General features: G+C 62.5%; 4 protein-coding genes across 4 annotated transcripts; all 4 read right to left on the bottom strand.

Annotated features, from left to right (window-relative positions):
- Nucleotides 1–130: 130 nt before the first annotated feature.
- On the bottom strand, nucleotides 131–5,991 carry GPR182 (G protein-coupled receptor 182). Its single transcript, XM_048327563.1, has 2 exons — nucleotides 3,961–5,991; nucleotides 131–2,910 (listed from the first exon to the last, which is right to left on the bottom strand). The coding sequence occupies exon 2, from the start codon at nucleotides 2,900–2,902 to the stop codon at nucleotides 1,787–1,789; it is 1,116 nt and encodes a 371-aa protein (XP_048183520.1). The 5' UTR covers nucleotides 2,903–2,910; nucleotides 3,961–5,991; the 3' UTR covers nucleotides 131–1,786.
- Nucleotides 5,992–6,086: 95 nt separating this feature from the next.
- On the bottom strand, nucleotides 6,087–7,945 carry LOC125337639 (retinol dehydrogenase 16-like). The gene is made up of 4 exons (XM_048327565.1): nucleotides 7,593–7,945; nucleotides 7,201–7,459; nucleotides 6,469–6,632; nucleotides 6,087–6,391 (listed from the first exon to the last, which is right to left on the bottom strand). The coding sequence occupies exons 1-4, from the start codon at nucleotides 7,906–7,908 to the stop codon at nucleotides 6,171–6,173; spliced, it is 960 nt and encodes a 319-aa protein (XP_048183522.1). The 5' UTR covers nucleotides 7,909–7,945; the 3' UTR covers nucleotides 6,087–6,170.
- A 545-nt stretch (nucleotides 7,946–8,490) lies between these two features.
- On the bottom strand, nucleotides 8,491–10,393 carry LOC125337640 (retinol dehydrogenase 16-like). The gene is made up of 4 exons (XM_048327566.1): nucleotides 10,047–10,393; nucleotides 9,655–9,913; nucleotides 9,067–9,230; nucleotides 8,491–8,902 (listed from the first exon to the last, which is right to left on the bottom strand). The coding sequence occupies exons 1-4, from the start codon at nucleotides 10,360–10,362 to the stop codon at nucleotides 8,685–8,687; spliced, it is 957 nt and encodes a 318-aa protein (XP_048183523.1). The 5' UTR covers nucleotides 10,363–10,393; the 3' UTR covers nucleotides 8,491–8,684.
- Nucleotides 10,394–10,944: 551 nt separating this feature from the next.
- LOC125337648 (retinol dehydrogenase 16-like) lies at nucleotides 10,945–13,008 on the bottom strand. The gene is made up of 4 exons (XM_048327577.1): nucleotides 12,501–13,008; nucleotides 12,109–12,367; nucleotides 11,521–11,684; nucleotides 10,945–11,356 (listed from the first exon to the last, which is right to left on the bottom strand). The coding sequence occupies exons 1-4, from the start codon at nucleotides 12,814–12,816 to the stop codon at nucleotides 11,139–11,141; spliced, it is 957 nt and encodes a 318-aa protein (XP_048183534.1). The 5' UTR covers nucleotides 12,817–13,008; the 3' UTR covers nucleotides 10,945–11,138.
- Between the last annotated feature and the right edge of the window lie 508 nt (nucleotides 13,009–13,516).

Here is a 13,516-nt window from a genome sequence, read left to right as displayed (position 1 = left end):
GGAAGAACTTCCCATGGAGGGTGGCAGAACACAGGAACAGGGTGCCCTAGCCCAGGTCACCACGTGGGTGACAGGTTATTTGAGGCCACTCTGGCCCTGAGGTCTATGGGCAAAACTGCAGAGAAATTAAGACAGTTAAAAATTTAGTTTATTAGGTGAAATACCAAATTTTACACGTTTAAGTATCTTGAATACATTTTTACCCCGGTGATGTCACACAGCAAGTGGTTGGTTGTGTATTTATCATCCATTTCTTCGTTGGAAATGGGAGGGAATTGGCAAAGGGAAGCTCAGGGAGGAGTCAGGATCAGGGGATGAAAGTGGTGGGGTCCTGTGGATGCAGATCTCAGCCCGGGGGTCTCACAGCCCCTGGGGTCTCACGGCCCCCGGGGCTCTGCGCTCACAGGTGTGAGGAACAGAGTTAAGGAACAGCCCGAGCTGCTGCCCTGAACCGGGAATTCTGAGGAGGGAGCTGCTCCCTTCCCAGGGTTTCCATGTAAGACGTGGATTTGGATTGTTCCCTCAGTGCTCGTGTCCCGGGATACAAAGGAACGTCCTGCAGAAGGAACCCTGAGGTATTTAGGGTTTTACCCCATTGCAGGACCCCTGGAACTGGCAGAGCTTTCCCAGCCTGTCCCACGATAACCCCATATCCGCCTTAAAGCCCTGGTCAGGGGCTTCTCCTGGGACATCCTGCTCCCACCCCCTGCTCCAGCATCCTGTCCCCAGAACTGCTTATGCTTTGCTTTTTTCACGACGTGTTCCTCGAGCAGCTCAAGGCCTTTGGTAGATTTATGGGCTCCGGCGCCTGTCGCTCTGTCACCTTCCCCCACCGAGGGCTCGACCCACAGCACGTGACTGGGATCAGGATCCGGACAAGGATGAACTTTATCCGGATACTCCAGTTCCTCGCATGGCACAAGCCCAGCCCGCACTGTGGCTCCGAGGTTTTCTGTACGTGCCCAAGCTCCTGCAGGGATTTTAGTGGAAGGAAAAGGGCTGTTGGAGCCCTGTGGAGTTGAGAAATGCACCCAATGACCATAAAAACCTGCCAGGGGATGCTCCAGAGAAGGCTGGAGTTAACGGGATGGGGGACCCAAAGTCAGTCTGGAGAAGCCCTGCCCAGTGAAACCCAGTTTAACCATTGCTAATTTACCACTGGGTTTGCAAAATTGCTCTGAAGGAGCTGCTGATCTCGAATCCAAATTGTTCCTCCCCTCAGGTCCGTGCCCTGCTCAGCCCCTTGGGCTGCCTTGCCTTCATCTCTCAAAAATCAGGCTCTGGACGTTGCTGGGCATGGTGAGGGGAGGTTTGTGTTCCAAAGAGATGATTCCTTCTCTCCCACTCGGGATGGCACTCACCAGGCAGTGCCATGCACAGGGCTGGGGGTCAGGGACAGTTTGGGGGTGCAGAAACACCCGTGATGGGGCAGACCATGCACCCCAACCCCACAGCTTGGGGCAGGATGGGGATCAGATCTCAGGGGCTGGATTGTGTCAGACGCTGAGCGGAGTAACTGAGTGGCTATATTATTGCAAGGGTTTCCTTTGTAAAACAGGGAATCTCTTTTCCTCTTATCCTGTCTTTAGGCTGGACGCAGCAACGCTCCAGAGGCAAGATGTCCATAGCTCCCAACTCTCCTCAAACCTGGCACCTCATCCTGCCACGGGAGGTGCCCAGCCGAGAAGAGCTGTGTCCGAGCAAATTCCCTCCTCAGCACCAGGAGAAGCGATCCCACTGTCCCCAGGGAGGCACCACGACAGAGGCTGGGAGAGTCCAACCCCCCTTAGTTGGGAGGGCTGTTGTCCTTTGCGATGACTATGGAGTGCTGCGTGCTGGAGGAGGAGTTGTCGGCGCCCTTCTGGCCACCGTGGTCCTTCGGGATGTACTTGACCACAGCAGAGATGAGTTTGCTGCGGAAGTTCTTGCTGAGGAAGTTGTAGAGGATGGGGTTGATGACGCAGTGGAGCAGGGTGAAGCAGTCTATGATGTCATAGAAGAAGTAGAGGAGGTGGGCAAAGGTGCAGTGCAGGACAATGTGGTTGCCCTCGAGGGTGAGCAGCGTCAGCACAACGTGGAAGGGCAGCCAGCTGAGCAGGAACACCCCGATATAGGCGTAGATGAGCAGGCAGTGCTTGCGGCTCTCGGGCTTGGTGCGCCGGACGAACCGCGCCGTCAGCACGTTGAACACGGCGATGATGGGGAAGGGGATGAGGAAGCCGATGGTGGTGGTGGCCAAGCTGACCGCCAGCGCCCACTCGTCGTAGGTCTCAAAGGGGGCCATGAAGATGCAGATGGGCTCCCCGGTGTTGACCAGCTGCATGTGAGCCACCTCCAGGAAGGGGATGGCGGCGGCCAGCACCCAGCTGCAGGCGCAGACCACGCGGCGCGCGCGGTGCTGGTGCCGGCGCCAGAAGAGCGAGGAGCTGGTCAGGGTCACGTAGCGATCCACGCTCAGGCAGGTGAGGAAGAAGATGCTGGCGTACATGTTGGCGAAGTAGAAGTAGTGGGTGAAGCGGCAGAGGAAGCTGCCCCAGAGCCAGGTGTAATCCAGCATCACCTCCAGCATCCAGATGGGCAGCGAGAGCAGCACCCCGAGGTCAGCGATGGCCATGTTGATGATGTACAGGTTGACCAAGCTCTTGTTGCCCCGTGTCTGCCAGTTGACCCAGATGACGAGGAGGTTCTCCACCAAGCCCACCACGAAGATGACCAGGTAGAGGATGAAGAGAATCACTCGCTTGACGTTCTCGTCCAGGCTGAACTCGCAGTAGGTGTAGGTGTGGTTCAGGAGGTGGAACAGCTCGGACCAGTTGTGGTAGTCCCCGTACTCACTCGGGACAGTGTGTGTCTCCATGCGGACAGTGTGTGTCTCCATGGGGACACTGGTCACCTCGGCCATCCTGGTGGCTGCAGGGAAAGGGAGAGCACTGACCTTAGCAGCCTGAAACACAGAGCCCTTGTGGGGGCTTAAAAAAATCCTTCTGGGGGCTTCTAACCCAATTTTTACTCCCACAGTGACCCCCTACATCAACCCTGAAAAGATGCTGTGTCCACCCAGGCGATCCCCTCACACCCCAGGATAAATGCCCGCCGCAAACAACAGCCACCACATGTGGCGGCTGTTCCATGTCCCAGAGCCTGGTCTGGGGCACAGACAGGTGCCAGTGACTGTCCCAGAGACTCAGCTCCAGCGGGAAAGCCACTGCTCCCCGCCCCCCCCGGAGCCCTCAGGGTGTGGTCACTTGCCGGCCACCCTCACTCTGCTGGGAGCCATCGGGACTTCCAAGTAGGTGGCAAAATTATAAATTTCAGGGAAATGCAGTTGACCTGAACATCCTCTTATTGCCCCAAGTGAGAGCTCTGATCCCAGCACAGCTGCGTCCTCACAGCGAAGACGCTGCGGACCCCGTCCAGCCTCGTGCCGCTGCAAGAGTTCAGGAGCAGCATTCATCCCCAAGTTCCCTTGGGAATGTTGTGCAGGGCCAGTGGGGTCTTCCTGCTGCACTTGAAGCCTGGCAAGCCGGGACCAAGCCACAGCCAGGTGTCCCCTGCGAGAGCGTCATCCCTGTGGCAAAGGGGTGACACCCACCCAGGCTGACACCCACCGGCCCCAAAACCAGCGAGAGGCTGGATCTGCCACCCCCAGGGCTCCTGAACCTCCCATCCCCTCTGCGCTGCACGTCCTGAGAGACCACTGGGATTGAGGAGAGAGAGATGGAGAACGGGACAGATGGACAGGAGAGGGGAGAGATGGACAGGAGAGGGGACAGAAAGATGGGAGAGGGAACAGATGGATGGGAGAGGGAACAGGTGGACAGGAGAAGGGACAGGAGGACAGGACTAAGGACAGACAAACGGGAGAGGGGACAGACAGATGGGAGAGGAGACAGATAGATGATAAAGGGGATAGATGGACAGGAGAAGGGACACGAGGGAGGAGGGACGGAGCTGGCTCACCGGCGGCTGAGCGAGGGCTGCGCGGGGGCTGTTCGGGAGCGGGGGGATCCTCTCGGCTCGGCAGCTCGCGCGCCTCTGGGCACGGAGCTCGGGTGGGCTTGGTGGCCGCTTCCTGGGCAGGAAATGACCATCGTGGTGCAACATCCTGAGACAGCCCCGCGCGGGTGACATTCGGCTGGATTTCCAGCCCCGGGACTCGGCTCCCCTTTGATTTTGCCGCAGGGTGGGGATGGGTGCGGGGAGGCCGCGGGCTGGTGTCGGTGTGGAAGCCGCAGGTGCCTGGGGATGGACGGGGGTCCCCGAGGCTTCCTGAGGGTCCCCTCCACTGTCACCCCGCTGGGCTCGAAGGCTGGATCCTGCCTAGATTCTGCTGTGGGGAAAATACATCCCAGGTCCTGCCCCAGCGCTGGGAATCCTGCGGGGTTGGGGTGGGTTATAACAAAGGTGCCAAAGCTGCCCTTGGTGCCACGTCGATATCAGGGTGAGCTCGGGGTTCTTTTCGGGGCAAAAGGGCTGAAAGCTGAGCTCTCTGCCCGGGCAGCACTCCCGCAGGAGCCGATGGCAGATGTATGTCGGCAGAGAAGCACCTCTGGCCAGGCAGCAATTAATCACAGAGCCGTGATTGCCCCGCGGTCTGGCAGGGGAAGGGAGGGGGCTCAAGCCTTGCCCCGGCGCTGGGGAGGGGGCTGATAGGCAGAAATTTTTGCATCGATCTGCAAGTCCTGCGAAACAATTGCAGGAAATCTCCTTTTTTCCAGCGCAGACAAGACTGCGGGATCAACAATCGGCTCGGAAGGAAGGCACGGCCGGAGCGGGGAAGCACGAAGGCACTGATAAGTCGGGGCTCACAACAACAAGCCCAGCGCTGCTGACCCCGTGGGCAGGTACCGGCCCTGGCACGACCGGCTTCCAAACAGGAACTCAGCAGCTTCGTGCTGGCCCCGGGCACATTTTGGCTCAGATGGGGCCGTGGGGGTGGTGAGGGGCCGCTCTGCCACCGAGGGGCTCAGGGGTTTTGCCCAACCCGAGGGGGAAGCAGTGCTCTGCTGGTTCTCTTTAACAGGTCAGGGAAATTCCACAGCGAACTCTGGGACTGAGCAGGATCTGGGAGCCGTCAAGGATTGTGCTGGGGCTGCTGATCCTGGTGGGAATGGCGAGGTCTGCGAGCCGGGTGTATTTCCAAGCCAGCTGAGCCGCGGGGAGCGGGACAGGCGATTCAGCCCCTTCTGCCCGTCCCTACCGCAATGCCTGGGGCGCCCCAAGGTTCTCAGCACCCCAAATGCGTGCCCAGGAGCCCCCAGCCTCCCTCAGGGTTTGGAGAGGCGGGCTCCAGGCGGAGGCAGCGCCGGGGATCTGCCGTTCTCCCGCTCTTTGCCTCCCCGGGCAGCCGCGGCCGGCCCGGGGCGCTGCCGGAGGGATGCGGGCACAGGTGTCCCACGGCAGGTGCAGCCAAGGCAGCAGCTCCGGGGGCTTGGCACGCTGCATCCCGGCCCCCGGGGACACGCGGGCCCCGAACGCGACGTGCGGGGGCTGCCGGGGACGTTGTACTTTGCTAAGCCAAAGGAAACACTTCGGAGAAGCTTCCTTGGCTGGGGAAGTAGCTCGGCGAGCTGAACGCAGCTTGTGCAAGGTCCCGCCTCCTCCTCATCCCTCTCGTCCTCCCCATCGCATCCCGGGGGTCCCGGTCCGGCGTGGGCTCGGCCTCTGCCCGAGCTGTGGGGATCGGGGCTGCCTTGGCGCTGCTCTGATCCCGCAGGCAACAGCAGACTCAGAAGTCTGCCCCTCAGCTACTGATCGCTAATCAGCTCTTAATTAGCGCGGTGAGTGACGCAGGGATCACCGCCCACGAGCCCACGGGATGGATAAACACCGCGCTGCCTTTCCCAGCCCGTTCCCTGGCAGCTCAGCCGGGGCATCCCTGGATACGCCATGCCCACATAATGGATAAACACCGCGCTGCCTTTCCCAGCTCCTTCCCTGCCAGCCGAACCGGGGTATCCCGGGATACGCGGCTGCTCTGGGCACGGGCAGCAGCCGGGGGCCTGCCACGGGACCCCCCGGTGGGAAGGGTCACTAGCACCGTGGCCAGGTGGTCATCGGACACCTCCGAGGTCGGAGCTCCAGCATTGCACCGCCTTTACTGGGCACATTCTCGGGGGCGCGAGTCACCCACGGGCTCCCTGTCCGTGCCCCCGCTCTGGTGGTCATCCTCAGGGCACCCCGCTGGCCGGGATGGGCAGGAGGAGGCCAACGATGGTGTCGGACAGCCAGGCCGGGCAGTAGCTGAGGGGCAGGAAGATGAGCCGGGCATCCCAGCCGGCGGCGTAGCGGCTGCGGGGGCAGCGAGAGAGCAGCGCGTGTGTCATGGCATCGGTGACGTGCGACAGGCGGGAGCTGCTCAGGCGGTGCAGCAGGGTGGTGGTCTTGGCATCTGGGTGGACACGAGGGGGTCAGCCCCATGGAGGTGGAGTCACCGGGGGTGACGGTGCCGTGTGGGGATGGACTCACATTTGTCCACGTAGTGGCGGCCGTAGGCTGCCTGGGCTTCTGCCGGGAGCCGCTCCCAGAGGCGAGCGAAGCCCTCCACCAGCGGTGCGGGGTCGATAATCGCCGTCTGGAAGCCTCCAGGTTCGATGATGGAGACCTGCACCCCGAAGGGACGCAGCTCCCGCCTGGCCCGGGGTGGGAACATCAGCGGGAGCTGCTGCCCCGAGGAGGGCAGAGACGGGGGGAGCGAGGGGGAGCCCGTGACCCCCCCCCAGGCATCCCCTCATGGGCACAGGGGAGCCTTGTCCATGCTCCAGGGACCCCCTTGAATCCCGGGAACCTGGAATCCCCCTGAACCTCAGCACCTCGGGATCGCCCCAGATCCCGGGAGCATTCCCAGATCCCGGGAGCGCCCCCGGACTCCAGAACCCCAGACCCTGAGACACCCCAGGACCCCGGGACCTCCCGGACTCCAGGACGCACCGGGACCCCGGGGCGTTCCCATTTCCCCCGCCCCAGGATCCCTCCAGGGCTCTGCCCCAGAGCTCCTTGAAACCCTTCCCCTGATTGCACAACCACGGCTCCAGCCCTGCCCACGCTCCCGCCCCGCGGGTGGCCGGGTCAGCGTTTCACAAGCTCTCTGGGGAAGACGTAACGGGGAAGAGCAGCATGAAATCCTGTGTGAGGACAGCGGGGCAGCGCCGGGGCTGCTGGACGAGCACGGCAGAGCTCCGGGGGCTGCCACAGCCGTACCTGAGGCTGTCGGAGAAGGCCTCCACACCATACTTGGAGATGCAGTACCCGCCGCCGAAACAGGACACGCGGCCCATCACGCTGGCCACATTGACCACGCGGCCCCGCGCCCGCCGCACCAGCGGCAGGAGGCTCAGCGTCACCTCCACGAGCCCCACCAGGTTGACATTCAGCACCTTGACAAAATCCTCCTTGGTCAGCCACTCGTTCGGGGCGGTGGGGATGGCGATCCCTGCGTTGTTCACCAGCCCCCAGAGCCCTGGAGAGGGGATGGGATGAGCTGGGGCTGTTCCTCAGCCCATGCCAGCCTCGCCTGTGTTGAGTGGGCGAGGTGGCAGGAGAGCTGGTGGGGTGACAGTGGGGTGACAATAGGGGTGCCAACCCCATCCTACCTCGATCACCCACACGCTCCCGGACCCAGGCGGTGACATCGGCGATGCTCTTGCTGGAGGTGACGTCCAGCAGGACGGTCTGGAGCCGGTTGGAGGTGGCCGCCCGCAGCTGCGCGGCCCCGGCCTCGGTCAGACAGGCGGCCAGCACCCGCAGCCCACGCGCGTCCAGCTGCCGCGCCAGCAGGTTCCCGAAGCCGCTGTCACATCCCGTGATCAGCACGTGCTTCTCCGAGAGCCGCGGCACCGTCTGCCGCTCCCGGTGCCAGCGCCGCAGCAGGAACAGCCCCAGCAGCACCGCCACCACGTACAGCCACATCCTCGGCAGCGGGACCGCACGGTGACAGCCTGTGCCGGCCGTGCTCGGACCACATTTATAGAGCCAGGATTGCGGCAGCACCCGTGGCGAATTTTGTCCTCCTGGTTTGTAATTCCTGGCTTTGCCTTGCGCCATTCCCTGTGCCTGGGGCTCTGCTGTGCCCTTAGCAGGTGTATCCCAATGCCCCACAGAGCTGGATTTGCTGGAACCCTCCAGACACCGTCAGCAGCACCAACCCTGGACCTTCCCCTCTCACCCAGCTTTGGTGGGGGAGAGTGTCCCCAAATGCGGTGATGGAGCGGGACAGCTCCCACCAACCAGCTCTGCCAGGAGGAGGAGGAGGAAGCAGAGGAGGACGGTTCTATAAGAGGCTGCTTGGTCCTTTGCCTAGAGGGAAATCTGGAACAGGTCTGACCTGTACTTGTGTGTGTTAATACCGCGGGTGCCCGTTTGGGCAAGTCGCCCGGCAACTTGGCAGGGGCTGGACCCTGAATGGAGCAGGTGCTCAGGGGAACAACCAGAGCCTCCAGGAGCCCCCACAGCACAGCCTCGGTGCCACAGCCTGAGAGTGATACCACGCTCTGCCAGGAGGGGACAGGGAGTCTTTATTCAGGACAAACCCTTTTGTGAGCAGGGGACAGAGGGTGAGACGTACACGCAGTTACAAATTCAGGGACCTTGGCATGGCCTCGGCTGCGGCCAATTTTGGATGCCGCTGTGCATCATTGGATCCCGCTCTGCACTGCCCGGTCCTGGCTGCCCACTGCATCTCCGCCTTAGGCTTTCCCAACGGATTTGGGGCAGAACAAGGTGAACAGAGCGTCGCTGAGGGCTGAGGGCAGGTAGCTGAGGGGGATGTAGAGTAGCTTGGCGTCCCAGCCGGCAGAGTAGCGGGTGCAGGGGTGGAGGCTGGTCAGCGCGTGCTCCATGCAGTTCGTGACCAGCGACAGGTCGGAGTTGTAGCCCTTCTGCATCACCTTGAGCATTGCCACAACTGCGGAGGCAGAAAACTCCACTGAGAGCCTGCAGCTGAGCAGAGCCAAGTGGCTCCATGGGGTGTCGGGGCAGTGGCACTCCCACGGGACCCCCGTGGCCCTGGGGATGTGCCTTGTGTCGGGAGAGAAAGAGCATCGCTCAGCCTTTGGGAGAGGTACTTACGCTGCCTCAAGTAACCCTCCCCGTAACTGGCTTTGATTTCCTCTGGAAGCTTCTGCCAGCTGGAAATAAAATTCTTTTCCAGGTTCTCAGTGTTGGTGATCATTGTTTTGAAGTAGCCTGGCTCGATCACACAGACCTTCACCCCAAAGCTGCTCATCTCAAGCCTGGAAGGGATTGAGTCCTGTGGGCCATGGGAGCAGCACCAGAGTGTGTCCATGCCTGCATCTCCCACGGGATGCAGCCTCATGCCAGAGGTGTGGAGCAGAGCCCGACCACACCAGCGGACCCTGTGCCAGCCTGGCACGTGGCTGAGACAGTGTGTCAGCAAACATTTGCCACATCTGGGTGGGTTGGGGACAAAGCAAAGCTCGGGACAGCGGGGCCATGTCCTGCAGGATCTTGGACAGGAGCAATGTCCACAGGGGAGGCTCCATGGCAGTAGAGGAACCGTTCACACTTCAGCAGCAGATATGAGTTCGACCCGTGCTCAGCCACGGTTGCGCGAGGATGGGGGTGGATAGCTATGCCAGACAAAGTCTGGAAAAACAAATTGGGAAAGCAGGATGGTGCCCGTTGGGTCAGAATTACCTGAGGCTGTCAGAGAAGGCCTCCACACCATACTTGGAGATGCAGTACCCGCCGCCGAAGAAGGACACGCGGCCCATCACGCTGGCCACATTGACCACGCGGCCCCGCGCCCGCCGCACCAGCGGCAGGAGGCTCAGCGTCACCTCCACGAGCCCCACCAGGTTGACATTCAGCACCTTGACAAAATCCTCCTTGGTCAGCCACTCGTTCGGGGCGGTGGGGATGGCGATCCCTGCGTTGTTCACCAGCCCCCAGAGCCCTGGAGAGGGGATGGGATGAGCTGGGGCTGTTCCCCAGCCCATGCCAGCCTTGCCTGTGTTGAGTGGGCGAGGTGGCAGGAGAGCTGGTGGGGTGACAGTGGGGTGACAATAGGGGTGCCAACCCCATCCTACCTCGATCACCCACACGCTCCCGGACCCAGGCGGTGACATCGGCGATGCTCTTGCTGGAGGTGACGTCCAGCAGGACGGTCTGGAGCCGGTTGGAGGTGGCCGCCCGCAGCTGCGCGGCCCCGGCCTCGGTCAGACAGGCGGCCAGCACCCGCAGCCCACGCGCGTCCAGCTGCCGCGCCAGCAGGTTCCCGAAGCCGCTGTCACATCCCGTGATCAGCACGTGCTTCTCCGAGAGCCGCGGCACCGTCTGCCGCTCCCGGTGCCAGCGCCGCAGCAGGAACAGCCCCAGCAGCACCGCCACCACGTACAGCCACATCCTCGGCAGCGGGACCGCACGGTGACAGCCTGTGCCGGCCGTGCTCGGACCACATTTATAGAGCCAGGATTGCGGCAGCACCCGTGGCGAATTTTGTCCTCCTGGTTTGTAATTCCTGGCTTTGCCTTGCGCCATTCCCTGTGCCTGGGGCTCTGCTGTGCCCTTAGCAGGTGTATCCCAATGCCCCACAGAGCTGGATTTGCTGGAACCCTCCAGACACCGTCAGCAGCACCAACCCTGGACCTTCCCCTCTCACCCAGCTTTGGTGGGGGAGAGTGTCCCCAAATGCGGTGATGGAGCGGGACAGCTCCCACCAACCAGCTCTGCCAGGAGGAGGAGGAGGAAGCAGAGGAGGACGGTTCTATAAGAGGCTGCTTGGTCCTTTGCCTAGAGGGAAATCTGGAACAGGTCTGACCTGTACTTGTGTGTGTTAATACCGCGGGTGCCCGTTTGGGCAAGTCGCCCGGCAACTTGGCAGGGGCTGGACCCTGAATGGAGCAGGTGCTCAGGGGAACAACCAGAGCCTCCAGGAGCCCCCACAGCACAGCCTCGGTGCCACAGCCTGAGAGTGATACCACGCTCTGCCAGGAGGGGACAGGGAGTCTTTATTCAGGACAAACCCTTTTGTGAGCAGGGGACAGAGGGTGAGACGTACACGCAGTTACAAATTCAGGGACCTTGGCATGGCCTCGGCTGCGGCCAATTTTGGATGCCGCTGTGCATCATTGGATCCCGCTCTGCACTGCCCGGTCCTGGCTGCCCACTGCATCCCCGCCTTAGGCTTTCCCAACGGATTTGGGGCAGAACAAGGTGAACAGAGCGTCGCTGAGGGCTGAGGGCAGGTAGCTGAGGGGGATGTAGAGTAGCTTGGCGTCCCAGCCGGCAGAGTAGCGGGTGCAGGGGTGGAGGCTGGTCAGCGCGTGCTCCATGCAGTTCGTGACCAGCGACAGGTCGGAGTTGTAGCCCTTCTGCATCACCTTGAGCATTGCCACAACTGCGGAGGCAGAAAACTCCACTGAGAGCCTGCAGCTGAGCAGAGCCAAGTGGCTCCATGGGGTGTCGGGGCAGTGGCACTCCCACGGGACCCCCGTGGCCCTGGGGATGTGCCTTGTGTCAGGAGAGAAAGAGCATCGCTCAGCCTTTGGGAGAGGTACTTACGCTGCCTCAAGTAACCCTCCCCGTAACTGGCTTTGATTTCCTCTGGAAGCTTCTGCCAGCTGGAAATAAAATTCTTTTCCAGGTTCTCAGTGTTGGTGATCATTGTTTTGAAGTAGCCTGGCTCGATCACACAGACCTTCACCCCAAAGCTGCTCATCTCAAGCCTGGAAGGGATTGAGTCCTGTGGGCCATGGGAGCAGCACCAGAGTGTGTCCATGCCTGCATCTCCCACGGGATGCAGCCTCATGCCAGAGGTGTGGAGCAGAGCCCGACCACACCAGCGGACCCTGTGCCAGCCTGGCACGTGGCTGAGACAGTGTGTCAGCAAACATTTGCCACATCTGGGTGGGTTGGGGACAAAGCAAAGCTCGGGACAGCGGGGCCATGTCCTGCAGGATCTTGGACAGGAGCAATGTCCACAGGGGAGGCTCCATGGCAGTAGAGGAACCGTTCACACTTCAGCAGCAGATATGAGTTCGACCCGTGCTCAGCCACGGTTGCGCGAGGATGGGGGTGGATAGCTATGCCAGACAAAGTCTGGAAAAACAAATTGGGAAAGCAGGATGGTGCCCGTTGGGTCAGAATTACCTGAGGCTGTCAGAGAAGGCCTCCACACCATACTTGGAGATGCAGTACCCGCCGCCGAAGAAGGACACGCGGCCCATCACGCTGGCCACATTGACCACGCGGCCCCGCGCCCGCCGCACTAGCGGCAGGAGGCTCAGCGTCACCTCCACGAGCCCCACCAGGTTGACATTCAGCACCTTGACAAAATCCTCCTTGGTCAGCCACTCGTTCGGGGCGGTGGGGATGGCGATCCCTGCGTTGTTCACCAGCCCCCAGAGCCCTGGAGAGGGGATGGGATGAGCTGGGGCTGTTCCCCAGCCCATGCCAGCCTTGCCTGTGTTGAGTGGGCGAGGTGGCAGGAGAGCTGGTGGGGTGACAGTGGGGTGACAATAGGGGTGCCAACCCCATCCTACCTCGATCACCCACACGCTCCCGGACCCAGGCGGTGACATCGGCGATGCTCTTGCTGGAGGTGACGTCCAGCAGGACGGTCTGGAGCCGGTTGGAGGTGGCCGCCCGCAGCTGCGCGGCCCCGGCCTCGGTCAGACAGGCGGCCAGCACCCGCAGCCCACGCGCGTCCAGCTGCCGCGCCAGCAGGTTCCCGAAGCCGCTGTCACATCCCGTGATCAGCACGTGCTTCTCCGAGAGCCGCGGCACCGTCTGCCGCTCCCGGTGCCAGCGCCGCAGCAGGAACAGCCCCAGCAGCACCGCCACCACGTACAGCCACATCCTCGGCAGCGGCACCGGCACCAGGATGGGGACTGGGAAGCGGCCCGGGAGCGGCTTGTCCCGACCTTGGCCCTGCCCGCTGGCCGCTGTTAATAATTAATTAGCGGATCCACCGGGGAAACGATCGCGGAGATGCCGAGGGGCCTGCCGGCACTACCGCGATGCGGGATCGGCTCCGCCCCGTCCTCTTACCGGGCTCGTCCCGGTGCTGCCGCCTGGAGCCCGCCGGGCTGCGGGCAGTGCCTCGGGGTGTGTCCCGGGGCTTCGCCCCGGCCGCTCTTGCGGGGAAGAGTTAACGGGAGCGGGGCAGCGCCTGGGGGTTCCCGCACCGCTGCGCTGCCGCCCCGGGAAGCCCCCGGACCCCGGAACATCCTCGCGCCCTCCCGCTCCCGGAGCCCCCCGAATCACGGGACTACCCCGGGGCCCTCCCAGACTCTGGGACCACCCCGAAAACCCCCCGGACCTCAGCACCCCAGGGCTCACCGGACCCCGGGTCAACCCTGGACACCTCGTCCCGGGACCCCCTTGCACCCCGGGGCACTCCCGGACCCCCACGCCCCCGGACCTCTCCGGATCCCGCGACACTCCCGGACACCGGGACATCCCAGGACCTCAGCGCCCCGGCAGCCATCCGCCCGGGGACCCCTCGGATCCCGGGACATCCCCGGACCTCAGCACCCCGGGACCCTCCCGGATCCGG

The sequence above is a fragment of the Corvus hawaiiensis genome, chromosome 24 (genome assembly GCF_020740725.1).
Source record: "Corvus hawaiiensis isolate bCorHaw1 chromosome 24, bCorHaw1.pri.cur, whole genome shotgun sequence".
Taxonomy (NCBI): Eukaryota; Metazoa; Chordata; class Aves; order Passeriformes; family Corvidae; genus Corvus; species Corvus hawaiiensis.
The sequence above is the reverse complement of the archived record's forward strand: the minus strand, read 5'-3'. Positions and strand labels throughout refer to the sequence as shown.